This window comes from Diutina rugosa (genome assembly GCF_008704595.1).
Source record: "Diutina rugosa strain CBS 613 chromosome Unknown scaffold5_size317247, whole genome shotgun sequence".
Lineage (NCBI taxonomy): Eukaryota > Fungi > Ascomycota > Pichiomycetes > Serinales > Debaryomycetaceae > Diutina > Diutina rugosa.
The window spans coordinates 103,272-128,319 of record NW_022995213.1 but is presented as its reverse complement, the minus strand read 5'-3'; the positions used below and the strand labels follow the sequence as shown (position 1 = coordinate 128,319).

Below are 25,048 nucleotides of genomic sequence, written 5' to 3'. Positions count from 1 at the left end.
CTAACAAAACCATGGGAGGAATTCCAGTGACGAAGCTCGAGAGCGCGCCGGCCACGCTCACCAACTACCCGTCCTCCGTTGTTAACGGTGTCACGCAAGAGGGAGGGTTGTTTTCTCTTACATTCAAGTCGGTGACTTGCGCAGAACTCGTCCAAAACTTGGATCTCATGAGAGACGCCATTTCTCCTGCTGAACGCCAAAGTGTACCCAAGTTCGCTAATGACCTAGCTAACGACAAATCCTACCTTGAGAAGCTTAAAGAGGATGTTGAAAAATTAAGACAGCAAGAGGTGCCGCCGCTTGATGATAGTATCGGCAAGTTGCAGAGTCAGTTGGATGAAGCTCTTGATCAACACCAATTAGGCGACGTTTCCAAGCATATCAGACAAGAATACCAAGAACGCAATCCCGACAAGACTCTTTTGCTCGATATGGGGACACCTATACATCTGATTGTTGTTCCGGGACTTGAAGTCGAACAGGCGGCTGAAGACGACGCTTTGCTTACGTTTTAATAATGAATATAGACACCACTACTAATTCGTAATACAATATAGAAGAAAAATTGATTTTTTTATCAGGTGTATAGCTCATTACAGACCTCGCTCCATATGTAGAATCTCACGTCAAAGTTGTGATCCTGCATACATGCAAATGCTCATCGCCATAATGCTCGCCCGTCGTTCACCTTAGTCCATCAAGCCTAAGTATGTCTGATTCCGTGTACAAGGGCGAAGATTTTGATGACAAGGTGAGAAAGCAAGTCGAGTTCTACTTCTCCGACTCTAACTTGCAAGCCGACAAGTTTTTGTGGAAGATTTACGAAGCCAATGATGGCTGGGTTGAACTCAAGACCATCCTTACTTTCGCTAGAATGAGACAGTTCCGCCCTGAAGAACGCGTGGTGGAAGCTCTCAGAAAGCTGGAAAAGCTCATTGTGTCTGACAACGGTGAGGCCATCAAGAGATCGACTCCTGTGCCCGACTTTGACCAAATCAAGCAAAACAAGCGCAAGAACTCCGTGCACATTGAGGGCTTGCCCGAAACTGTGACTCAAGATGAGCTTGAGTCATGGTTTGCGGAAAAGATTGTGAAGAACTTGCCCAAGCAACAAGACCTTGCCTCGCTCCGCATGATCAGATCTCGCAAGGACAAGAAGTTCTTCGGTGTGATTGACGTTGAGTTTGCTACTCAAGAGGACGCCAAGTACTTCTTGGAGGACATTGAGGTGGCTTACCCTCAAGGTATCGTTGACAAGGATTCGGAGGAAGAAAAGAAGAACTTCTTGAAGAAGATGTCTTTATTGACTTTCAGAGAATTGAGAGAATCGGGCAAGAGATTCGGTGTAAACGACGTCACCAAGAGAAGAAACTCGTTTAATGACAACAAGAAGAACAAAAAGAGAAAGGAAGAAACCAAGGAAGAAACCAAGGAAGAAACCAAGGAAGAAACCAAGGAAGAAGCCAAGGAAGAGACCAAGGAAGAGACCAAGGAGGAGACCAAGGAAGAAGCTAAGGAAGAAGCCAAGGACTCTGAAGCCGTTGAAGCGTAAGTGGTAGGGTTTTTAATACATACTGTAAATTAGGCTAACGCGCACCCGCGTTTTTTACCATACGCGTCTCATCCCATCCACACCCATATGGCATCCGCCGAATTACGCGATCAGATCGCTAGTCTGTTTGGATCAGTGTCAGATGAGCTTGCCGAGCGCATTGTGAAACTTCTGGATCTTTACCACAAGTCAATCGATGACCTTTACGTGCTGTGGGAGTCATTCGCGGTGACCAAGCTCGATGCTGGCGAGTTCAACGAGACTAATGTTGATAAGTTTCAACAATACCTCCAAGAAAGTACTGTGCAAAAGTTTCTGACACCCCATAGGCACAACAAAAAACGTGTTCTCAAGACTGTCGCATCGTCAAGTCCAGCACCAGGGGAAGTGACGCCTCTCAAACGAGCTAAACTCACCCCTTACAAAACACCTAAAGCTAATTTCGGCAGTTCTCCTAATTACGAAACTGCCGATAGCTCCTACGCTGAGCCATACTCATCACCCACACGGAAGTCTCAAACCCCCAACTCGAACACCATTATAGAAACACTCAATCCCGATGTCGATTCCATTGACCATGGTTCAGAGGACAGAACTCAGAGAAATCACAAGATCGTGGCAAACTATGAACCCCAAAAATACAAGTACCGTACCATGGCTATGAAAGTATTGGAGGCAGCTGACTACCTTGATGACCAGATTGAAATGTTTGCAAATGAGTACATTCGAGTGAACGGAGTAACGACTGAGAATGAGAATCGCAGTACCGAATTTGGTAACCCTTGTATCGCCTCGCAAACTGATATTTTATGCTGTGGTCGCATTGTCCCAGATTCGACAGCTTATGATTCTAAGGCGGCACTCAATGATGTTTCGCTTTGCTTAGAAACTCTGCGGACTCAGGGTATCGGTCAACGTATACCATTGGATATCCTGAACTTAAGTTCATATCTGTTTTTTGCTGGTCAAATTGTCGTGCTTAAGGGTCGTAATCCTACAGGTCGGAGGTTTGTTGTACTGGAAGAGTTAGAGTTACCCAGTCTTGGGACATTATACTCGACGGCCGAGGAGCTCAATTCATATAACGAACAAGTCAAAGACGGGCTTAAAGTGGTGATGGCGTCGGGTCCTTTCAGCCCTATACAACACCTCGACTTCACCAAATTTTCAGAGTTCATCCATCATGTTAATACCGAAATACGCCCCGACGTGGTGGTACTCACTGGTCCCTTCATTGATGTTGCCAATTACGCCGTACGGGATGGTAAAGTAGAACATGATGATGGCCAGAACTTCGCTGATGACGACCAACTTTTCATTCAGAAATTTGTGCCGCTCATAAAACAATTTGATCAAGTCATTGATGTCATTCTTGTGCCTTCAATCAAGGATGTCGTGATGCGTCATGTTGCCTACCCTCAAGATCTGTTTGATAAAAAAAAGTATGGCTTACCAAAAAATGTGAAGGTGATGCCGAATCCCGCCAACATTTCCTTGAACGAGATGTCAATGGGTATATCTAATCTCGATGTATTCAAAGACCTAGTTGACGTTTCCAAGGGGAGTACATCTAACAGACTAGAACGCATTACTCGTCATATCATCCAACAACGACGGTATTATCCCGTGTTCCCGGGTCTGGTTGACCAACCTCGACCCAACGATCCTATTGATGGTTTGCTTGAAGGTGGTGCTCATGGCCAGCTATTAGCACAAACCAATGTTGGAGGTTCGTGTCTTGAGCTTTCCTACATGGGTCTCGCCGAATTGGGTACAAATGTGCCCGATGTGCTTCTTCTTCCATCCCAGGTGACGCCAATTGCAAAAATCATCGATGGTATCGTGACTATCAATCCAGGACAATTCATCCGACCTCATCGTGATTCGCTGAAGCAATCGGGGTCGTACGTGGTCATGTCGGTGCAACCACCGCGCATTGGCGACAATGTACAATTAGTCGAGGGTATGGAAGATGCTTACCGTCGTTGCTTGCCGCAACGTTGCCGTGTTGACATTTTACGTAGTTAGCAGGCCTCTTAAGAGTTGGCTGCGACTTCACGTAAGGCTGTGCACAACCATGTCACGCGCGCCTATAATTACCACCACCATGAATAAACAATAAATAGCCAGCCATTTTCTAAAATCCCCTCAAGATGACTCGCGGACTACAACGAGCTAAAGAAACCCAAGACCTCTCCACTCATCAATTTGGATCTACGTTGAGAGGACGCGTCACCGCTGTCAATGACGGCGATGGGTTTCGGTTCTACCATACGCCTGGTGGTCGCCTCGCTGGGTGGGGGTGGTTGCGGAAAGTGCCTACCTCTAGAGGTGATTTGAAAGGTCAAACTCTACCTATCCGCATAGCCGGTATCGACGCCCCCGAACGTCTGCATTTTGGACGGCCGGCCCAACCGTTTAGCGACGAGGCGATGTATTTCCTCCAGCTGTTAGTCCTGGAGAAAAATGTCAAAATCATCCCGTACCTGGTTGACCAATACAAGCGAGTAGTGGCTCGAGTCACCGTACGAACAATTTCCGGGCGTAAAGACGTTGGGGAAATTATGGTCAAGAAGGGCATGGCGGTGGTGTACGAAGCCAAGACTGGCGCTCAGTATGGTGATCGCGAGCAGGTGTATCGGCGGTTGCAGGACCAGGCTCGCAACCGCCGTGTCGGTCTCTGGCAAAACGAGCAAGTGGTTACACCTATGGAACATAAACGACAGTACCGCAATCAAGGCTCAAGCAAGCCAGCCCCTGCTGCGAAACCAAAACCAAAACCGGCAAATCGCAAACCAGCCAAACCCAAGGCTAAGCCCGCTAAGGCCGAACCGCCCGCAAAGCCTCGAAGTAAAGCGAAACCCACCCCAGCCAAGGCTCACGCGAAGCCGCATCTGCAGCAGCTCCGAACGCGAATTGTCATAGCACAGTAAATCGATACACACGTACTACCCACCCCACTTCAGGGCTTCCCCGATGGCAATTGCACTCCGACCGTACCAGCAGAAATGTATTGACTCGGTCATTACGGCGTTGCGCCGTGGCGTCAAACGTCCGGCGGTGGTTCTCGCCACTGGAGGAGGCAAAACCGTCGTCTTCAGTCATTTGATCCCCAAGCTTCCCACCCCGCCCGGACATGGTAGCAAGGTGCTTGTGCTTGCTCACCGAGTGGAGATCATCCACCAAGCCAGGAGAACCATTTCATCGATAAATCCAAGTCTAAACGTGGGTACTGAGATGGCGGCATATAAGGCCGATGTACCCTATAGTGACGTGATAACGGCCTCAGTATCTCTGCTATTTCGTGGCAACCGGTTGGAAAAATATGATCCGACTCAGTTCAAAGCTATCATTGTTGACGAATGTCATCATGCCGCAGCTGACTCATGGAGAAAGGTATTGCACCATTTTGGGGCGGATACCGACTCTACTTCAATACCAGTGATCGGGTTCACTGCTACTTTCATGCGGAGCGACGATAAGTCGCTAAGGATGTCATTCGATGAAATCGTGTTCCAGAAAAACTTACCGGAAATGATTGAGGAACAGCATCTTACTGACATAAAATTTCATACGATCAAATTGCAACTTGCATTGGACGAAATTTCAACTTCAGATAAAACCGGCGACTTTGAGGAAAAGGACTTAGAGAAAATCATGAGCGATTCCCGGGTTATCACTGATATTACCGCACTGTACCTCAATCTTCGTGAGCATGAAAACCTCAAACGAACCCTTGTGTTTTGCTCTCTGGTCGCTCATTGCAAAAACTTGTGTGCCTCTCTTCAGAGAAGTGGAGTCAATGCCCAATATGTTACAGGCAACACAAACAGGGTGGAACGCCAGGCAATCATTGATGACTTTGAAAGCGGTGTGGTAAACGTTCTTGTGAATTTTGGCATCTTTACTGAAGGCACTGATATTCCCAACATAGACTCCATCATCATTGCCCGACCTACGAGGCTGAGGGCATTACTCACGCAAATGGTAGGACGAGGTTTACGCAAATATCCAGGTAAGAATTGGTGTCATTTGATCGATATTGCAGATACGATGGGTACGGGGTTCCAATCAGTACCGGCTCTATTTCTGTTACCTACGACGTATGACATGGATGGAAAAGATTCTAAATCGTTGTATGAGCGGAAAAAAACCCCCGACGATTTAGCTGATCGACTTGACCATCTTCTCCTTACCGAACAAACCGAAAAGCAAGTTGAAGAGATGTTGACCGCTGATAAATGGCGAGACATGTCGTTTTTGACGTTGGAAGGCATTAAAAATTATCAGCATGGAATGGCAGACTATCTCAAAACGTCAGATGGTGTGTCGGAAGCGTTTCGAAGGAATGTAGGGTGGATTCGAATTTCAAATACAGATTGGGCAAAACAAACATCCGAGATGGGGTTCTATAGGATTAGATGGCTGCCGACAGAGTCTGAGTTCACATTATCCAAGTGCACTCTTCACACCGCTAAATTTCGATCTCAGCGGAGATTCAAAGTGGAGCGATACGTCGAGAATGAAAGTGTACTAACTACAAAGAATCTCGAGGAGTTGTTTGCGTTGACGAATATGGGTTACAGGGAATGGCACAAAAACAAATACCCAGCTACAAGGCCGCAGATTGATTTCGTACTCAAACGAATGAGTAAATTCATCCCACGAAGGTATAGTGATCCTGAGGCGATGGCTAAACTTCACGATGCCTGGAGTAAATCGCTAACTCGAGGCGAAGTGGAGAGCATGATATTTGCATTGAATGTATCTGAATGGGCGCTGTATCCCTGGTGGCAAGTACAGCGCGTATTAGGCTTAACTGCCAAACAAAAGAAAACTCAAACGTCTTGGATGAAGCGCTGGCAAAAGGAATCACAAACCGCTGAGAAGATTTATTAAGTCAAATGTGTTGGAAATTTGCTCTCCAACTTCCTGCATCTAACTTGACTTCGACTAATATTTCATTATCACCCATAATGATCGCAGTAAGGAGCAGAATCAGGGATTCTGCTCCCATATATACTAAGACCTATATTACCGGCAGTTTACCTCCGGTCTCTAGTCAGACCCGCATATACCCACGGATCAGTCTCGGTTAGAGTCATGGAGGCTGTCAGTACTGCATTCAAACACCTCCACTCTCAACAAAATGCATATCATTAGTCATAAAGTAGTTTATAAATGAGGTCTATTGCACGGAAGTTGTCTCGGCTTCAACTAATTGGTCGAGGAGAATCAGTTTCTCTCTGGTTGATGCACAAATAGTTTCCAAGTAGAAGAACCGGACGATGTCCGCCACTTTCGATCCCAAGACCATCTTCGTGCGCAAAATATGAAGGAGCTCGCTGAGTCGAGCGGTCCCCAAAAGCTTGATAAACAATGCTAAGTTGGCAACGCTAAGTTTGTGAAGATGAACCATGCGAAGGAACTTGAGCACGTTGTTGATCGCAAGCTTCACATTTGTGGAGCTAAGATAATCAACCAGTGTGATCAAGTTAGTGAATAATGCACAAACCAACTGCTCCTTACGCTGTTTACTGTGTTGAGTCAGCACCAAATGCTTGTGTGAAAGGGCCAATTGACGCATGTGGCTTATATCGCCGCAAGCTAAAAGTGCCCATGCAAGCTCACCAACCAGTTGACAGTGGGAGGGGTATCCGAGACCAGCGTAGAACTGGCACTGAGCAAGAAGCTCACGCAGCTTAGTCGACTTCACACCGTTCAGGTACCGACCAAAAAGCTCACCATAATCGGCATCTTGAAAGCCCATTTGGTATTCAAGCATGGCTTGGCGACCTTGCGGCAGTGTTTGTACCAGCAATGGAAGCTTGGCGTATACATCAGGGAATTGAGGCGAGTTTGTAGCCACTAAGGCATCCAAATAGGGGATTATGGGAGAATGCTCACTCTCCATGCAAATATGATCTTCAACAAGTTGAATCACTTGGTTAGGATCTTCCATCAAACTCAAATAAGCCAGGGCCCACATTGGAGGGTTGGTGGGTGAGAATGGCGCAAGTACTTTGTAAAACAAGCCATTCTTACCAGTTACAAGTTCTTGAAGATAACGGTTGTCCAGCGAACGTGTAGCAGCCACTATCCATTTCACCAAAACAGGCGTTGACGCCTTCGGCGACGTAAGAAGATGATTCACTACACAAATCGTGGTAGGATCATGGTCAGCCTTAACAAGTTGAGCCAACATTTCGGCATCATCATGACCACCAGCAGACAATCTCGCAAGCAAACGTTTCGGTGAAATACACTCTTCATGTAAGAATTCCGGCGTAAGCAACATTGTCCAAGTGTCACGGGAGAACTGCTTCTTTGCTGCAAACTCGCTCAAAAATGTACGAACACCCAAATTACGATTGATGCTCAACAAGTAGGTCAAGTCTTGTTCGAATTGCCAATCTGAAAGTGCAACAGTAACATCCTCAGGAATATCAACGTCCACATAGCGAGCAGCGTCTACCATGGCCGGAGTTAATGCGTGGCCTTCGACCACAAGTGAGCCGATAAGATGGTGAACGGCATAAGCAACTTGATATCTGCACTCCAAAAGCTCGCGATTGAGCTCGATATAGTGATTATCAGGTTCTTCGAATTGGGAGCACAAGATCAGAAGCAAGTGTGCCACTCGCGAAGCTAAGGGTCCTTGCGGAGGATAAGCAACAAGTAACAGAGAAAGAACCAGAATGCCATACAAGTTATCCTCCGCAATGTTCAACGACTCAAATGCTCTCGCGACCAACGGAGAGTTAAGAAGTGCAGCCACATTGTACGGGTACACCGCCGCAGCAGCTTCTGGTGCTTGCGGTACTAACACGAGATAGCGCGCCACTTCTGACATAAAGTCTGAAAACGCCTTGCCCTGATGGAATTGACCTTGAGACTCCACAATCTGGAGCAAGAGCCCATAGTACTGCGACGAAAAAGGTTGCGCTGCCAGAGTATTGCCGATAGCACCCAGGTACAAGTAATTGAGCACCTTCCGCAATGTTGCCACGTCGTAAATGTGATGAGACCGCATGATCATTTCCTTGAGAAGCTGGAAGACATGTTCATGATCACCAAGATCAATAGAAAGCAGAAGTAACGTGTCTCGACACTTGGCGGCTTCTCCTCCAAAATCACGTCGAACCGCGATACGCCCGTAGAGCTTCCACATGGTGGCGAGATAACTCAGCTGCAATGCCATGGCCTCGTTGAGCTTGGCAGGGTTCGTTTCGGTGCGACGCTGCCCGTCCATTTCCCGATAACGATGACAGCACCGAGAGATAATAGCTGCATAAACTTCGCACAGTACTTCCGGCAAGTAGGGGATGGCTTCAAACTTGCGCAAGACACCCGAAGTATCCGAAATGGCTCGTTTTGTCAGGGGACTAAATTCAAGTACTGCACTGAGGTACGCCAGCATCACTCGGCTAACTTGGGTTTTAGTAGGTCCAACCGCTGCATTGAGCAACAGCTGCTTATAGTCACTTAAGATGTCATCCAAAAACTTTCCTGCGGTGCTCCTTTGACCATTGGCAATCATCAGCGACAACACAGCACCATAAATGACATACTCGTCATCTTCCCCAGTCGCAACGCACTTATATTGCTCGAACAGTGCAAGAACAAACTTGTACACAGCATCCAGAGCTATGTCGTAGCGACCAAAGTGCTGTGACGATTTGATGAGGTTGTGGTAATAAGAACCATTAGGGATAACTCCCATAGTCGAGGTGACACTCATCAACCGCTCAATGAAAGCTTTGGTCATGACCAGAGGGAATCGAGCCGTCATTGCAGCCATTTGAGGGATCAACTTGATCAAATCAAGACCGCGGTAGTTGATAATTGACATGAACATACTCACGGCCATATGGGCAAACTCAAGCGCCTGGCTGGTCTCATGGGCCTCTGAGAATTGCGTTGTCGCAGTAGGAACTCTGATGGCGCCTCTGACAAGTTCGGCGAGAACCAAGTTATAGGTCTCTGATGTAGGCTTGAAAACAGTAAGCATGTCTTGATACACCGTCATCAATGTGGTAAGTTTGCGTTCCACGTCGTTCACATCGTCCAGGCTATCGCAAGGGCGAGTCGCAATAGACCGGAGCACAAAGTTGTAATCTTCAACCAGGGGTAAGGTCATATCGTTACGACGGATCAGTTGGTAAATGGGGTAAACCAAATTGGGTTCACACGTTTTGAGACTTTCAAGTTGGGAAGAAAGATAAGGGTCTATCAGTTGTGACAGCTCTTGCTTAGGGGTAGCTGATGGGATGGGCTCTTCTGGTACTGGAGGTGGCGGACATGTTTGAAGAAACCGCTTCACTCTAGCATCGGTGTGTAGCAGCCGCAAACCTGACGCAAACCCATTTGAGCGGCCAAGGAGGAGCTGGAGGGGCAGAGATATGCGACGGTGATCAGACTTGAGTTGCGAAATGTCCAGCTGAATATCAACATTTGCACGAGTGATGATAAGCTTATCACACACGACGACAATTTGTTCAAGCAGTACTTTCAGTTCCTCATAGCCGGCGATGTGCGCCAAAATTAGTTCGTTCACCAGCGGTGCCGCATGTCCCTGATCTCGATCATGACTGAACATCGAGAAGTAAAGTCCATAATGCCCGACGTCAATTTTGTAGAAGTTGCGGGTGGCTCCCAGTCTGGGGTGGTGCCACAGCTTCAGGGCGGTGTTGTGGAAAAAGGGCATAACCGCATGGGGATTTGTGAAATGTCGATACAGGGCGTAGAAAAACTCCACCCGGTTATGACATTTCATCCCCTTGATGAATGAAAACACCATCGTGGGCGTTATTTGTGGGGTATGGGTCTGATAGCTTAGGGTTGATTAAAGTGAATGAGAAAAAAAATCTGTCTGTGTTATGTACTGCACACAAGTTATCCGAGTCGGGGTTTGAGAATGCCATGTTAAGAACACCTAAGTTTGATAGATTTGACCGAAGTTTGCAACGGATGTAAACGGATTCAATTTTTCAGAGGCTATGATCGATTTTCCCAGCGAGAGGGATAATTTAGAGCTTCCTAGGGGACTCAAGATATCATCGGTTGATGCCTCCTTAAAAATTTGATCCCGCGCGGTTTACTGCAAGGTGATTTCTGAGTCATCCCACCGAACAGTGGTTCAAACAATTCAAGAAAACTTACGAAGACGGTGGTCTGCTAGAAACACTTTCGAAAATTTGCGTAGACCTTAACGATTGGGCCGCGTCATCGGGCATAGTGTGGTGTTTGATGTACAGTGATTGATAAGCACCGGTGCATCGTACGCTCGGGTTATAAATAGCACGGCTGTGATCTATTTTTGAGGCTGATGTTGGTGTGGCTCTGCACGCAAAACAAGGCCTAAGGTCCAAAGAAGCAATGTCATACAAACAATAGGATTGTAATTCAGGTGACCCTACAGTATTCCACATAAGAAAAGATACGATCTTGGCGCCGCCTATTTTTAGAGTGGTGCCTCGCTTATACGATTGCGGCTATGTTTGGGCACATTGTCGGAGTAGTTTGTGGTAATGAGGCGAGAACAGTGACCTCCCTCGATACGAGTCCGTATTCCAATTGTTGCTTAGTGAAGTGGCATTGACGAGGCACTTTCTCGATTCGGCAGGTTCCTTCAAAACAGACGGAGCGAGGTCTAGATTATGACGCTTTTGAACTGTCTTGCTTTACTCTTCATTCAGGTCATCTGTTGCTTTAGAGCTCGACAATTGGATCGACGTCATCATAGCATGAATACGGAATTCCCATCATTGCGGCTCATTAGTATTCTTTTTCAATATCAAATTAGCCCCGCTCCTCCATATAAATATTAAGAGTATTCTTCGACACCTATACAAGTTGGTTTTTGCAAGCTTCTCGTATATCAAGACTTTCTGCATGCTTCGCGCTAGATTGACATTGACTTACGCGCCCACAGGCCCATCACCAGGACATCGCTATACCAGGCTCTTCCAACTCGAACACAGTCTCCACAATCTCGCCACACAATTATCTGAGGCGTCATGGGATATATTCTAACAGGCATTGATGGGTACAACTTCAAGAGGAAAACCCGATCAGATGTTAACGAAGACGCAACGCAGAAACGTCGCCGTTTAGAGTTGGCCAAGCAGCGTTCCCAGCTGCCACTATATCGCCTCCCAGAAGAGGTGCTTGATATCATCTTTGTCATGACAGGACCATATAATGCATTGGCGCAGACTCTGCGCTACTTCCACAACCTCTTCCATTATGAACATTCCTCCACCCCGCCCCTAATATGTCAAAAAAACTTGCTGCTTGTGATGCTGATGTCACGAGCGTGGTACACTTTTGACGCTAACTATTCTCTTGACTTGGAAAAGCTCGCCAAGAAGTTCACTCGATACCGTACATATATTGACCGACTGGAACTGAGGCGAGCGAAAGCCATTCTTTCGGATCTCGGGGCTTACATTGTCCTCTTCATTCGTAATTCATCCGTGTTGGTGGATTCAGTGTTTGCTCAGAAGTTTATGACGCTTGAAGTCTACAAGAAGGTTTTCATGAAGATGCTTCGTGACGCCAATAGAACGGCCGAGACGTTTATCTCCAAAATCAATAGCACCATGGCACTGTACATCACCCAAACTGCCATTGAGCACCCGCTATTCTTGAGTCCCCGTGAGTTGGTACAGGAGTCCCAGCGACGATACCAATTTATTGAACTTGTGTTCAAACACTTGGCTATGCTTCTTGATTCGACAACTGAAGACCTTACAATGGAGGCAATTTCTGAATTTAAAGAACCAAAAAAACTAGCCATTGATTTCAAAGCTGATACCACGTTTACTGATGAGCGCCTCAGCATGCTAGCGGAAGTGTTGCCGCAATCAGCAGGGTCTCTACGTGAGTATCCCGATGAGCTAGTAGCGGTGCTTGAACAAAACAAATTGACGTATATGAATCTTGGAGGATCGTCACGGGCTCTTCCAGAACCGATGTTTTGGAAAGGGTTAGCGGATGCCCGACGTCGGGAGCTTTTGATACCATTGGTTGCTTCAGGGTGTGAAGTTGATCAAACTCGTCTTATGCTAGCCACCATCGAAAGTTATACCAACTCCACTATTTCCTTCCCCCTTGCCGACGCTTTACAAGAATTATACAAACTTGACGTTGCTGAACCTTTGGCTGCGGTGCCCTTAATTGAACTCTGCCACCAGTATCCAGATAATGACCAGTATACTGAGGCTTTGGTCAAAACGTTGGAGTGGGTATATTCTACTAGTCAGGGCCCGGATGAGGATAATACTCTTTGGAATGTAGTTGGACGACTTAAGGATCGCCGTCTCGCCGAAATTTTGTTTCGTTTTGACGACAGGCCTCTGCTGGATATTCTCGGTATCTTTTGAGCTTAAATATTGGAATACATAGCTATTTTGAGTCTTCTTTTCAGTAGGGAGGGGGCGCCGGGTGGTTGATGTCATACGATTGTTGTTGGTGGTTCATGTCATAAGGTTGGTTCTGTTGGACATAAGGATCGGGTATCGACGATTGGATTTGGGGGTTGGTGATTTCGTGGAACCATGGGTGTTGCAATGCCTGGCGGGCGGTGATGCGAGCTTCGGGCCGCATTTGTAATAACAACAGAAGGAGATTGATGCCCACCAGGTCAAGGTTCGGCACAATGCGTCGTAAGTCCTGAGCCGGGAAATTCTGCCAATTACTCTTGTATTCAGCATATTGCAGCACCCCTGGCCAATTGCGCTCGTTGGGGGTACCCATCAAACGGAAGATCTTCATCAATTGATCCTCGTTAGCGGTCCCCGGGAAGAGGGGCTTCCCCGTGCACATCTCGGCAAAAATACACCCGGCCAGCCAAATGTCAATCGAGGTGGTGTAAGCTCTCAGCCCCAACAATACGTCGGGAGCACGGTACCAGAGCGTCACCACTTCATTCGAGAATGTGTTGAAGGGAATACCAAAGGCCCGGGCTAAGCCGAAATCGCCCAACTTGAGCTCGCCCTTGTTGTTGATCAAAAGATTCTGAGGCTTAAGATCACGATGGAGGACGCGGTTGTCGTGACAGAACATGATCCCCTTAAGAAGTTGAAACATAAACAGCTTCACTACCTTCAAGTCCAACGCGCCTTGGTTACCGTGGACTTCCATGTACTTCTTGAGGTCCTTGTCCATGTATTCAAAAACAAGGGTTAACTTGTTTTCGGTGTGGATGACATCGTAAAGAGTGACAATGTTTTCGTAGTCCAATTCCTTCATAAGCGAGATTTCTCTGATGGCGGTGGAAGGCGTGCCTTCTTCTGAGTCGAGGTTAATCTCTTTGAGGGCGACGAGGGCGCCAGTGGCACGATTACGGCCCTTGTACACGGTGGCGTACGTCCCCTCCCCGAGTTTTTCGAGTTGTTGGAACCTGGTGACTTGTTAGTACAAAAGGAAAGTCGAGCAAAATATTCTGCGGGGCACTTACTGGGAGGACGAGGTCATGGCGCTGGCGGTGTCTCTCCTACGTCGCTTTTTTCGGGACCCCGTCTCGGCGCGACCATAGTAATTTTTCGCAGTGGAAAATTTAGGTAGCAGGGAAAGAAGAAGGAAAAAATGGGCAGTGACAGTGAGAGTGAGAGCCACACGGTAGCTAACCGGTGCTACGCGAGCAAGAGGAGATTAGCCCCAAACAGGTATGGCCAGAAATTTCTACGTCAAAAAAGCAAGCACAGACATCCTGCACCACCGGACGTACCGGGCCTCCCAGAAAACCCTGACCAAGCCCTTTAGAATGGCGCCAGTGTCTAGATATGGTAAACTTCATCATTGGAATGTCATGCCTGGGTGACGCTCGTAATTATCTGATGCTGTCGATTGCTGGACGTGGACAACAATAGTGTGAGGATCGACAAGCGCAAGCCACGCACCACCGCGCCCTCGTCCTTGTCAAAGAAAGCAAGCATCTCCCAGCGCCGTTAAGATCACCGAATCCCGCCTACGAGGTCTAATTGATAGACTAGTTATATCGTTAAACCTTAACGTGGCTAGAGCACCGTTTCGCTTTGATATCGGGGTGCCTCCTTGTCAGTAGCAACGGACGCATTGAGGAATGCCAGCGCTGTCGGAACATTCCTTGGCCTTCGATTGTCTCACGGCGCACTTGAGCGTGGCGATAGGCTTTACTGTGCGCCACATCGCTACTCACGAACCTTCCTTGGATCACGTACTGCCAGCGCCACCAGCGCCACCAGTGCTGGCTGGTAGGACAATGAGTAAGGGCGATAAGCACCGAGTTGTAGCGGACCGGGGATGTGTCAAGACATTTCGCTTGACGCAGTCAGCGCTTCAAGATTTTCTCGCATGCCTGATTACCCGGTGGTGCGCTGTTTGTTTGTGCCTTAAACCGGAAAACATGGGGTAACTCTTACATGCAACCACGGTAGTTTGTGGCGGTGAATGATGAATGACGGAATAATTCTTGGCTGTTATGTAGTATTATATCAAGGTGACACAACTTGTCAGCCCCCGCTGATGAACAGCTGTGTTGTGTATTTTTTTTTTCTCTTATGTACGAAGCACTCCTGTCCCGCGTATCGGGGCTTCCAATGTTAAAGCGCCGCTGCGCTGCTGGCGCTGGTGTCAGAGGCAGTGACCCCTAGGCAGAAATGTCGTGATCGTGACAACTTCGCCCGTATAGGAGGGCGCCCCTGCTAGCTATAGTGGAACCGCGGATGTCTCACTATCGCTTACTGATAACGACGGTGGGGAGAGTATGTTACGGAGTTATCGTTGTGTGAATTCCTTAACCTCCTGAAAGTGGGGAACCAAAACAATGCGTCAAGTGGTAGTTATGAACGAAAACAATGGCGGCTGATCTGGCGAATCGCCACATGAGAAACAGCCAAGGGCGACCACGATGGCGCTGATAGCACCGCCCAGAGGCAGTGGCCACCTTATAGCTGGCGGTGCTCTCGACTAGAGAACATGCGCCTCTTTCTGGCGTGATGCTCGCTCACCCACTGCATACGGGGCACTTTGAGGGATTCTGGTTATGCTATTTTTGACTCGCAATGACGTAATACAGGTCGGCGTGCGTCTGAGGTATTGTTCAAATATTTTTTCTCCAGAAATCCCAGTTCCCGGCGGTGAGGTGACACAGTGAGACCCCAAATTCTATATAACCGAGCCGGTCGCATCGTGATTGCCGAAACGCTTGTCTGAACCCTCACCACGTCCCCGTCAGTTTTAAATTTTTTCCGGACCCCAGTTCCCCTAAAGTATGTCGAAGGAATGCCTCTGGTTTTGGTATGTATTCGTCACGAAGCAGGATCGGGTTACGCTTATGTTATCCGGCGCGCCGGCGTACAGAGCGCTGAGCGCCCACCCTCGAAGTCTATATGAGGTGCATGATTCCCATCTCGACCCGCGACACACAACAAGAAAGCGCATACTAACTTATTCAGAACACAAAGAGAATGTTTGAGTCGTCCCCCGCCAAAGCAGTGGTCACTGCGGAAACGGTGGAGTCGCTACCGCCCCGCTTCGCCATCGACATGTACCCCGGCCTCCCTGACCGCTACCGCCTCGAGCTGGTGATCGGCGAAGGCGCTTTTTCCTCCGTCTACCGCGCCGTCGACACCGAAACCGACGCCACCGTCGCCATCAAAATCATCAACAAGGTCAACATGCTGGCCAAACAGCTCAAAAACATCCGCAACGAAGTGGAAATCATGCAAGAATTGCCCCCGCACCCCAACACCCTCAAGTTGATCGACACCATCACTACCATCACCCACACCTACCTCGTGCTAGAATACAGCGACGGCGGCGAAATTTTTAATAAGATCATTGAGTATACTTATTTCTCGGAGCCGTTGTGTCGTCACGTGTTCGCCCAGCTTCTCTCGGCGGTGGACCATTTGCACCGCCATGACGTTGTCCATCGCGATATCAAACCCGAAAACTTGTTGTTCTCCCGGATCCCGTTTTTCCCTCGGGATCACGACGAGTTCAAAAAGCTGTTGCGCTCGCTGGACGACGAGCTGAAGAAGGATGAAGGTGAGTTCCGGCCTGGTGTCGGCGGCGCCACCATCGGTACAATCAAGTTGGCCGACTATGGTCTTGCCAAGCGGTTGGTGGTGAAAGGATCCAACCACCCGATGAAAACCCCTTGTGGCACTGCTGGTTACACTGCTCCTGAGGTGATCAACGTTAATCAGCCGCGCAACTCCTCCGAGGCCGACTCCTACTCTAAGCTGGTCGACGTGTGGTCGCTTGGCTGTTTCTTGTACACTATTTTGTGTGGGTTTCCTCCCTTCTACGACGAGGATCACGCGCAATTATCGCAGCGCATTTTGCGAGGTGATTTTGTGTTCTTAACCCCTTGGTGGGACGAGATCAGCGATGAAGTCAAGGATTTGATTACCCAAATGTTGACCATCGACCCCGATCGCAGAATCACTATAGACGAGATCTGGCAACACTCATGGATGCGTGGTGCAACCCGCGTCAGCACCGATGCTGACGACGCCGAGTCGTCTGTTGACTACTTTGGAGCCAGTACCACCCCACCGACGCTGGCGCGCACTCCTGGTGTTCACGACCCGCAACGTGAGTTACGCGTTAAACAATTGTTGACGCCTCATCGACTGATGGCTCCTCTCAAATCGCCCGCTGCCCACGCCATCAAACTGGTGTTTGATAACCCGGCCATGGCCAACCCCAACCACGTTCGATTTATCGAAACCATTACTGAAGGGGTTGAAACCAGACTGCGTGGGGCTCTGATCAACCTGTCGATTGATCCGTTAGCGGTGCCTGAACGGCGTCGTTGTCTGGTGAGACTGCCATTTCCTGATAAGCTCAAATCGTTGGCAGGATTCAACGAAGTGTTCTATGGCGAGATGAACGACGACGATAGCGATGAAGATGAGGATGATGACGACGAGGCTGATGACAGTGACAACGAAGAAGGAGATAAGTTGACCACGTTAGCTGAGCTCAATTTGGGGCCTCGTCTACAATCTAGAGTCACGCTTACGACAGAAGACGAAGACGAATTTCTGTTGGACTCCAATCTGGATAGTCAAACGAGGCTGTCGCTGATTATTCTGGGAATCGCAGGCGATTTCAAGTTCACATTGAATCTTAATGACTCCAATCTTCTTACCCGCCGGCGGTCGCTGACAATGAAGAAGTGTCACGACATGGCGCCCGGCGTGGTTCCCGAGATGGTGTCAAAGACAGTCTCTCATTAATAACTCTTTGCATTGTTTACATAGTTTATGTCTGTACTGACTGGATAACTACTTGAGTACCTTGTCTCTCTTTTCGACTACAGTCAACGAGATTGACTTCGTAATTATTAACTATGTACATGTCACCTATCTCTTCTTAGGGGTGACTTGAGCTTCAGTAGGGCCCTCATCTTCTTCAGGGATCAAGGCATTGCTGCCTTCCAACAACTCAGCAAGTTCGCCAGACTTGGCCATTTGCATAACGATATCGCATCCACCGACGAACTCGCCGTTAACGTAAAGTTGGGGGATAGTGGGCCATTCGGAGTATTCCTTGATGCCCTGTCTCAAGTCGTCATCTTCAAGCACATTGTAGGCAGCAAACTTCTCGGGGTCAACGCCTTGTTGGCCGAGGGTTTGGATGGTTGCCCTGGAGAAGCCACACTGGGGGAACTCGGGCGTGCCCTTCATGAAAAGGACCACGGGCGACGACAGAACGGCCTCGTCGATGGCGCTTTTGATCTCGGTGGAAATCCAACGAGACGCAAGGGTGACCCGAGGGGCAAACACCCGGGGGGCTCTGAAAACAGCTCTAGAAAACATCTGGAGGTCTATGACAAATGGGATCTGTTTGAAGTAAGCAGTGAGTGCGAGTCACGTGATGCATCCCTGTTGGCCTAGACCATCCCTTGTCGTTAAGGTTTCGAGCTTAGAGAAACGTTCCAGATCTAAACTCTGTTGGATAGATAATTATGCTTTACTCTGCCCCAAAAAGTAGTATAAATACACTATTAACGATTGATGAGACATTATGCTCTATTTGCTCATAGCTATTACGATTATGTGCGACATTGTTATCGCCGCCGTCGTCAGGAGAGACAATCCTCTGAATGTTCCTCCATCTCCGCCAATCTTAGGAAAGTCTGAGACAACCATTGTTGTGGTGGGTCCTGGACTGTATCCAGTTTAGATGAAATACCTAACCTTGATTATACAAAGTCCAATTGCCACGAGTCGGTAAGCCACCATACAAATCGTCACCCCCAACAAGTTGAGACCAAGAGAGCCATTGAGCTTGAAGTAATCAAGAACCTGATAACCATAGTCGAATACACAACTCTCTGAGCCACAATGGAAAGTCTCGTTTTTGAATATCAAATTAGCGTTCAGTCGTACAACATACTTCATGGGGTTAATCCAATTGATGCCCCTGAAGAAGCCCGGTAATTGCATGGACATTGTTCCTCCCATAAACACTGCAAAGAGAATGCACATAGACATCAAGTTTGTCGCAAACCCTAAGTGGTCGAAAACCAGATTCCACATAATACCTACCAGCTCACCACAATTAACTGCAGCAAACATTGTGTAGAAATTGACAAAAAACATCGACGCCGTACGAGGCATACCAATACCGAACACACAAAGCACCAGGAACAATATGCATTGAAACACCTCAAACGGAATCTCATTGAAAATGTACGACAAATTGTACTGCACCAGCCCATATATCCCATCCTTATACTCTTGGTAAAAGATACCGCGCTCCATGGGATAAAGTGATATGTTGTTAAGAAGTCCGACGAAGTATATGTTCAAAAGTGATTGGATCAATCCCAATCGGTTGTCGACACCCTCTGCACCGTTCCTCAATGGGGCAAAAAAGAGTGTATAAAACACCGCCAATGCCACGCCCTGAAACCCTCTTGTGAACAATACATCAGGTGTGCGAAAGGTAGCCAATGTCTGTCGTGAAGTGATAGTTACCAAGACATTCCAAAACGATGCTTTTGATCGACGCAACTGGCTTAAATTCACTGAAGGTCCACAAGGTGCAGTAGTCTCGTTGTTTGTTGATGACCAAACTTGCACGAGATGATTAATTCGAGCCTCAGATACTTCGACACTCTCACCATAGCCTCGCAGAACCAAATCCATAATGAAGTCTGCCACGTTTGTATGATGATGTATCGGATATCCACAATTAGTGAAATGTTCTGACATTGATTCAACCTTGCCGTTGTATACAACTCGACCATATTTGCCTAGTAGCAATATCTTATCGAAGAAATGGAGCATTTCCTCACTCGGCTGATGGATTGTCAACACGACAGTAGTTTGGCCTTCAGAACCCAACTGATGAAGCAAGGATAGAATTGAATAAGCAGTTGTCAGATCAAGACCCAGGGTCGGTTCATCGAGGAATAAAATCCTTGGTCGATTGAGAAGTTGCACCGCTATCAGCACCCGGCGCTTCTCGCCGCCGGAAACTCCTTTGATAACATCATTTCCAATCACTGTATCAGCACAATCTAGAAGGCCCATCTGACGTAGAAGGCCATTAACAATAGGATTTAGCCGGGGTATCTCCTCTGGAGGAAGCCTGAGCTTTGCTTGAAAGTGGAGCGTCTCCCTTACTGTCAAAGCAGGAATCAATGTGTTGTCATGCTGCGTAACATAAGCCGATACGGAGCCTAACTGCTTCGATGTAACTTCGGTGGAATTAAGAAATATCGATCCCTGAGCTTGAAAACGAGTACTTCGAGGGAGTCTGTGTGACAAGTAGTTCAATAAGGTAGTTTTCCCCAGACCCAGAGGTCCCATTATAACATTCAACTTATTGGCTTCAAAAGACGCGCTGAAATCTCTCAAGAGTAGTTTTGAATTGGTTTTGTGCACCAAAGTAATCAAATTTGATTTCCAAGCTTCGAGGTTGGTATTCTTCAAGGAGATCGAGATTCCGTCAATTGCACTCGAAGATTGATTAGATTCGGCAAATTCGTGTAAGTCTTTCTCGTCCTCCCGGCTTTTTGAGGGCCTGACAAACTTCCGCTCATCTTCCTCATCACCATATCGATTCTTTTTCGTACTTGCCATAGATATATCATAATTCTTGATGTACCTCAAAGAAAGCACTGCCAAAATTGCATAGAGTATGATCCACGCTATGCAAATTCCAACTTGCTGCCACAAAAAGTTTTTGGGGAAGCCTAGAATCTGGATTCGAGAATCTCCGGAATATGCTGAGCAATCAGTGAGGTCCGAAGGACAGTCACCCATCCAATTATGAAATTGATTCCAAATCATCGCGCCATAGGTGTACCAGAAATAGGCACAATACTTGAGCCACCGGACGTAAACTGGCATTGTTCTAGAATTGACGAAAAAACCACATGAACTGTTCTGAACTTGATAGTACACGTTAAGAATGAGAGCCAGTACAGCAAACTCAGGACCCACCCCAAAACAGAACAACGCCAATACCATACCCGAAACTTCTGTGAGAAACGTTAATAAATAGTAAATGAAGAAGTGGCCAACGCCACCTCGCAAACCCCACATGAAATAGGTCAAAATTGTCCAGATCAATGTGATTGGAATATCCTCTAACAACAATCTCCCCAAGCGACGTGAGAATACGAATCCTGGTACCGAGACACAATTATCCTTATACTCACGGAAAAAGTTCTGTCCATCCGCACCCCATATTCGTTCAAGTTCAACGAACATGGGTGTGAATCCAATAACTTGCAAGGTGGTATATAGAGCTCCCAGGAATGATCTAATTCCTGCCACATCATGGTGAGGTCGGAAAAACAACCAACCAAATCCGCAACCCAAGACAATAATACCACCAAGAAACGATAAAAGTGACATTCGGTCGCGGAGACATAAAATGAACGACCTGTGTGTGAGAACTTTTAGTTCATTCATGAAGCTGTGCCTTGTCAGGTGGGGCCGAGTGAAAACTTTAATAATTGCCTCAAACCCTTCCCTGGAATCCTTCTCCAGAGGGATCTCTTGTTGAAATGGCATCACTTCTTTCCAGTGGGCGACCAAACGATCAATTCTTACCGACGTAGCCTTTTCCAAATCTTTTGATCTGGTATCCTTAACCAGTAAGGACATGATATAATCGAGGAGGTTGGCAGATTTCCGAGATTGCAACCAGGAAATGCTTCCGAAATATTTCTCGGCATCAGGAACAGTTCCATTATAGACCAATCGACCGCCCTTAGCCAACACACATACCTGATCAAACATCTTCGTGACTTCAATCCGTGGTTGATGGATTGCACATAAAACCGTCATACCGTATTCAGTTCCCGTTAACTTCTTGACAACTTGAATCAATCGTAATGAGTTTGACGCATCAAGTCCCGTTGTCGGTTCGTCGAGAAATACCACTGATGGCCTATTCAAAAGTTGTATCGCCAATGAGAGTCGTCTTTGTTCACCACCCAGCAATGTCGTAGTGCCCGTATAATTAGAAACTCTGGTGTCTCTCATATGAGATAGTTCAAGTACATCCAAAAGAGAATCCACAGTAGCTCGCTTTTCATCCATGGTCAAATGGGGAGGCATCCGGATATCTGCCTGAAACCTAAGTGTCTCTTCCACTGATAATCCTGGAAGGAAGACGTCTGTTTGTAATAGGTACAGGTTGGGAATGTACGAGTCAGCTTCTTGTGTTTGATATGTGATTGATCCTTGGAAATGGAGAGTTTGATGTATGTTCAATCGTGTCAGTAATGTGTTGAGCAATGTAGTTTTACCACTACCCGTACCCCCCATGATTGCCACAAAGCTGCCAGCAGCCACATCAAATGACACATTGTCCAAGATACTTTTCAAGGGGACCGTCGAAGGCTTGAATTTTCTTTGCATCCAACTGGACTTTGGGTCTTTGACACTCACGGTGAGGTTGCGGACGGCAACACTCACACGATGCTTTTCATCAATTGTGAGAGCATTGCCGTCCATTGTTCGATTTGGACCCTGATTATATCGTATAATTTGCGCACACCTTAAGGGTCTGCAACAAAATAAATTAGCAGTACGATTTAAGCGATTTGATTGTGCGGGGAGACGATGTGGCATCCGTGCATATCTTAATTTCGATTCAATTTACATTCCAAATACAAACAAACGTTCAGTTAAAACAATTGTTGAAATGGTTCTTTAGAGGAGGCAAGTTCGGTGCACTCTGCTAGTTTCAATGGCGTATACTCGTGAGCATTGAAAACGCTATTGAATATAGGCAGTAGCATTGAAACTTTAGAAACGTTCGGCCTTAAAGTTTTTGCTTTCATCGCATTCTCAAGATTCTTGTTGCAATACTTTGTAGTGTGTGTTGCCTGATGAACTAATTAGGTGCTTACACAGTTGTTGTGCGCATCGATTGACCTTATCATTGAAGGGTACCAAAGACCCTGATGCGCCCTGTCACAGCACCACTATGGCTACTACTTCTGTCGTGCCTTGTGCTTGCTTATGATATTTTGATAACAAATACTGTCCTGATAGAAGATGTCATCGAGATTTCAGATTCATCCCACCTGACTACGAGTTCGTCAGAACCCAACCCGTCAGTTGAAATGCTGTCAACAGATACAGGTTTAAAGTCGGAAATCATGATGAATACCACAGGGTGGTCGACCCCCATTATTTCACTCGAAAGTTCATCAATATCTCAGGACTCGTCGTCATTGTCATCAGAGGACATCGGAGTGGATTCAGTTCACAAAGATCATGTACTTGATACCAGCATAGACCAAAACTTATTGCACGAATCGTTGTTCCAATCAAACGGGAGTGAAGTGATATTGGACGGCACCCAGGAAGTTACCTCAAACGCTCTGGTCAGTCAATCGAGCGATGTTTCATCTTCCCCTATCTCAATTGAGATGATTGAACCTCCATCGACTCCAATACTCCAACGGCCAAGTCAAGATGGCAAGTTTGACACTGAAAATACTACGAATGTCTCGCTTTTTGATGACATATCTTTTCTTGAATCCAATAGGTTAATCTTCGAAGCAGCCGCACATGAGGGTAGCGACTTGTTGTCAAGCAATGACTCTCAGGGTTTCATGAGTTTTGAGGAGTGGAAAAAACACAAGCAACAACCTGAAAATGGAACTAATGCTTCGGTGTCTGCTAATGTGAAAGTTGTCTCTAAATCTGTGACCAAACCAAAAGCACCGCAGAAGAGATTCAATTTTGCACTGGCTGATTGTGCTGCTACTGTCGTCGATACTCTGGGTAAAGGCGCTGGCGCCATTTTGAACGAGAACAAGGATCTGTATTTGCTCAATGAGTGTCATCTGGAACATCAGTTTGTCGTTATAGAACTTTGTCAAGAGATCTACGTCGAATCAGTGGTGATTGGAAACTACGAGTTCTTCTCATCGCAATTCAAGGATGTGAGAATTCTGGTTCTGGATGTGTTTCCTAGTGCAAAATGGTGGATCCTTGGAGAATTCACTGCCGATAATTTCCGTAACGTTCAACAGTTTTTGATAGAAAGTCCTAAGATTTGGGCGCGTTACTTGAAGATTGAGGTCTTGTCACATTATGGAAACGAATACTATTGCCCCATCTCAGTCGTGCGGGCTCACGGCAAAACGATGATGGAAGATGCAAAAGAGGATACACCGTTAGACAATAATTATTTTGTCGAAGCTTCCATTGAACCCCCTCAACTTGACAAATGCATTATCAATCCGCCCTACTTAGGGCTTTCGCAATTCCTTCAGGATATTAATCTGACTAACACACTGCAAGGGTACGACCTGTGTGATGCTGAACCAATAATTTCGACTTCCTTGGAAAGTCAACAAGAATCAGTATACAAATCGATAATGAAGCGACTCACTTTGCTAGAGTCAAACGCTACATTGTCTCTTTTGTATATTGAAGAGCAGCTGAAGCTTTTGCTGGAGGCTTTTGTCAATCTCGAGAAACGGCAATCGTTAAATTTCGATTCATTGGTTGCTCTGTTCAATCATACAATCAGCACTCTGCTTTTAAATTTTAGAAGCAACTATGCTCATTTACACCAGGAGTATCTGAAACTCTTGCTGATGCAGAAGCAGACTCATGAGGAAATTGTGCGAGATACTAAGTACAAATTATCCTTCTTATCTGGTGAACTTCTGTTTCAAGAACGAGTATCACTATTCAACCTGGTAATCATTATTTGCATGCTTATCTACGTGGTAATCACCCGCCAGGCCTACGTGGACGACGTCAAAGATCGTGCCCGACTTCCTAATCATCTCCGACAACATAGAGTCAAAAGACCAGGCCGTCGTCGCCGCCGTCGCGTTCATTATGTACATCACTAATAGTAATTACGCATCCCGTCGTATTTAGGACCATAAGACGTCTGAATATCATCTCTCATGTTCAGTATTTAATTTGAGTGAAGGATAGAGCACTCGATACTCGACACGTAAGTTATCAATTTCCGGGTAGATACCTTTAATGCCCCTCGTGA

General features: G+C 46.9%; 12 protein-coding genes across 12 annotated transcripts; 8 read left to right on the top strand and 4 right to left on the bottom strand. All coding sequences in view use genetic code 12, as the record gives it.

Moving 5' to 3' along the window:
• Positions 1-11: 11 nt before the first annotated feature.
• DIURU_005663 (uncharacterized protein) lies at positions 12-515 on the top strand (the record flags this gene model as incomplete). Its single annotated transcript, XM_034158670.1, has 1 exon — positions 12-515. The coding sequence occupies one exon, from the start codon at positions 12-14 to the stop codon at positions 513-515; it is 504 nt and encodes a 167-aa protein (XP_034009511.1).
• Positions 516-709: 194 nt separating this feature from the next.
• Positions 710-1,552, top strand: LHP1 (Lhp1p; the record flags this gene model as incomplete). The annotated part of the gene is made up of 1 exon (XM_034158669.1): positions 710-1,552. One exon carries the CDS (start codon positions 710-712, stop codon positions 1,550-1,552), a length of 843 nt encoding a protein of 280 aa, XP_034009510.1.
• Positions 1,553-1,639: 87 nt separating this feature from the next.
• Positions 1,640-3,580, top strand: DIURU_005661 (DNA-directed DNA polymerase alpha subunit; the record flags this gene model as incomplete). Its single annotated transcript, XM_034158668.1, has 1 exon — positions 1,640-3,580. One exon carries the CDS (start codon positions 1,640-1,642, stop codon positions 3,578-3,580), a length of 1,941 nt encoding a protein of 646 aa, XP_034009509.1.
• A 125-nt stretch (positions 3,581-3,705) lies between these two features.
• DIURU_005660 (thermonuclease family protein) lies at positions 3,706-4,485 on the top strand (the record flags this gene model as incomplete). Its single annotated transcript, XM_034158667.1, has 1 exon — positions 3,706-4,485. The coding sequence occupies one exon, from the start codon at positions 3,706-3,708 to the stop codon at positions 4,483-4,485; it is 780 nt and encodes a 259-aa protein (XP_034009508.1).
• Positions 4,486-4,528: 43 nt separating this feature from the next.
• Positions 4,529-6,451, top strand: DIURU_005659 (DEAD/DEAH box helicase; the record flags this gene model as incomplete). The annotated part of the gene is made up of 1 exon (XM_034158665.1): positions 4,529-6,451. The coding sequence occupies one exon, from the start codon at positions 4,529-4,531 to the stop codon at positions 6,449-6,451; it is 1,923 nt and encodes a 640-aa protein (XP_034009507.1).
• Positions 6,452-6,740: 289 nt separating this feature from the next.
• RPM2 (ribonuclease P) lies at positions 6,741-10,259 on the bottom strand (the record flags this gene model as incomplete). Its single annotated transcript, XM_034158664.1, has 1 exon — positions 6,741-10,259. The coding sequence occupies one exon, from the start codon at positions 10,257-10,259 to the stop codon at positions 6,741-6,743; it is 3,519 nt and encodes a 1,172-aa protein (XP_034009506.1).
• Positions 10,260-11,571: 1,312 nt separating this feature from the next.
• DIURU_005657 (uncharacterized protein) lies at positions 11,572-12,939 on the top strand (the record flags this gene model as incomplete). Its single annotated transcript, XM_034158663.1, has 1 exon — positions 11,572-12,939. One exon carries the CDS (start codon positions 11,572-11,574, stop codon positions 12,937-12,939), a length of 1,368 nt encoding a protein of 455 aa, XP_034009505.1.
• A 40-nt stretch (positions 12,940-12,979) lies between these two features.
• Positions 12,980-13,807, bottom strand: PHO85 (cyclin-dependent serine/threonine-protein kinase; the record flags this gene model as incomplete). Its single annotated transcript, XM_034158662.1, has 1 exon — positions 12,980-13,807. One exon carries the CDS (start codon positions 13,805-13,807, stop codon positions 12,980-12,982), a length of 828 nt encoding a protein of 275 aa, XP_034009504.1.
• A 2,198-nt stretch (positions 13,808-16,005) lies between these two features.
• Positions 16,006-17,787, top strand: DIURU_005655 (uncharacterized protein; the record flags this gene model as incomplete). Its single annotated transcript, XM_034158661.1, has 1 exon — positions 16,006-17,787. One exon carries the CDS (start codon positions 16,006-16,008, stop codon positions 17,785-17,787), a length of 1,782 nt encoding a protein of 593 aa, XP_034009503.1.
• A 126-nt stretch (positions 17,788-17,913) lies between these two features.
• On the bottom strand, positions 17,914-18,369 carry DIURU_005654 (monothiol glutaredoxin; the record flags this gene model as incomplete). The annotated part of the gene is made up of 1 exon (XM_034158660.1): positions 17,914-18,369. One exon carries the CDS (start codon positions 18,367-18,369, stop codon positions 17,914-17,916), a length of 456 nt encoding a protein of 151 aa, XP_034009502.1.
• Positions 18,370-18,732: 363 nt separating this feature from the next.
• DIURU_005653 (uncharacterized protein) lies at positions 18,733-22,530 on the bottom strand (the record flags this gene model as incomplete). Its single annotated transcript, XM_034158659.1, has 1 exon — positions 18,733-22,530. The coding sequence occupies one exon, from the start codon at positions 22,528-22,530 to the stop codon at positions 18,733-18,735; it is 3,798 nt and encodes a 1,265-aa protein (XP_034009501.1).
• Positions 22,531-23,144: 614 nt separating this feature from the next.
• DIURU_005652 (uncharacterized protein) lies at positions 23,145-24,896 on the top strand (the record flags this gene model as incomplete). Its single annotated transcript, XM_034158658.1, has 1 exon — positions 23,145-24,896. The coding sequence occupies one exon, from the start codon at positions 23,145-23,147 to the stop codon at positions 24,894-24,896; it is 1,752 nt and encodes a 583-aa protein (XP_034009500.1).
• Between the last annotated feature and the right edge of the window lie 152 nt (positions 24,897-25,048).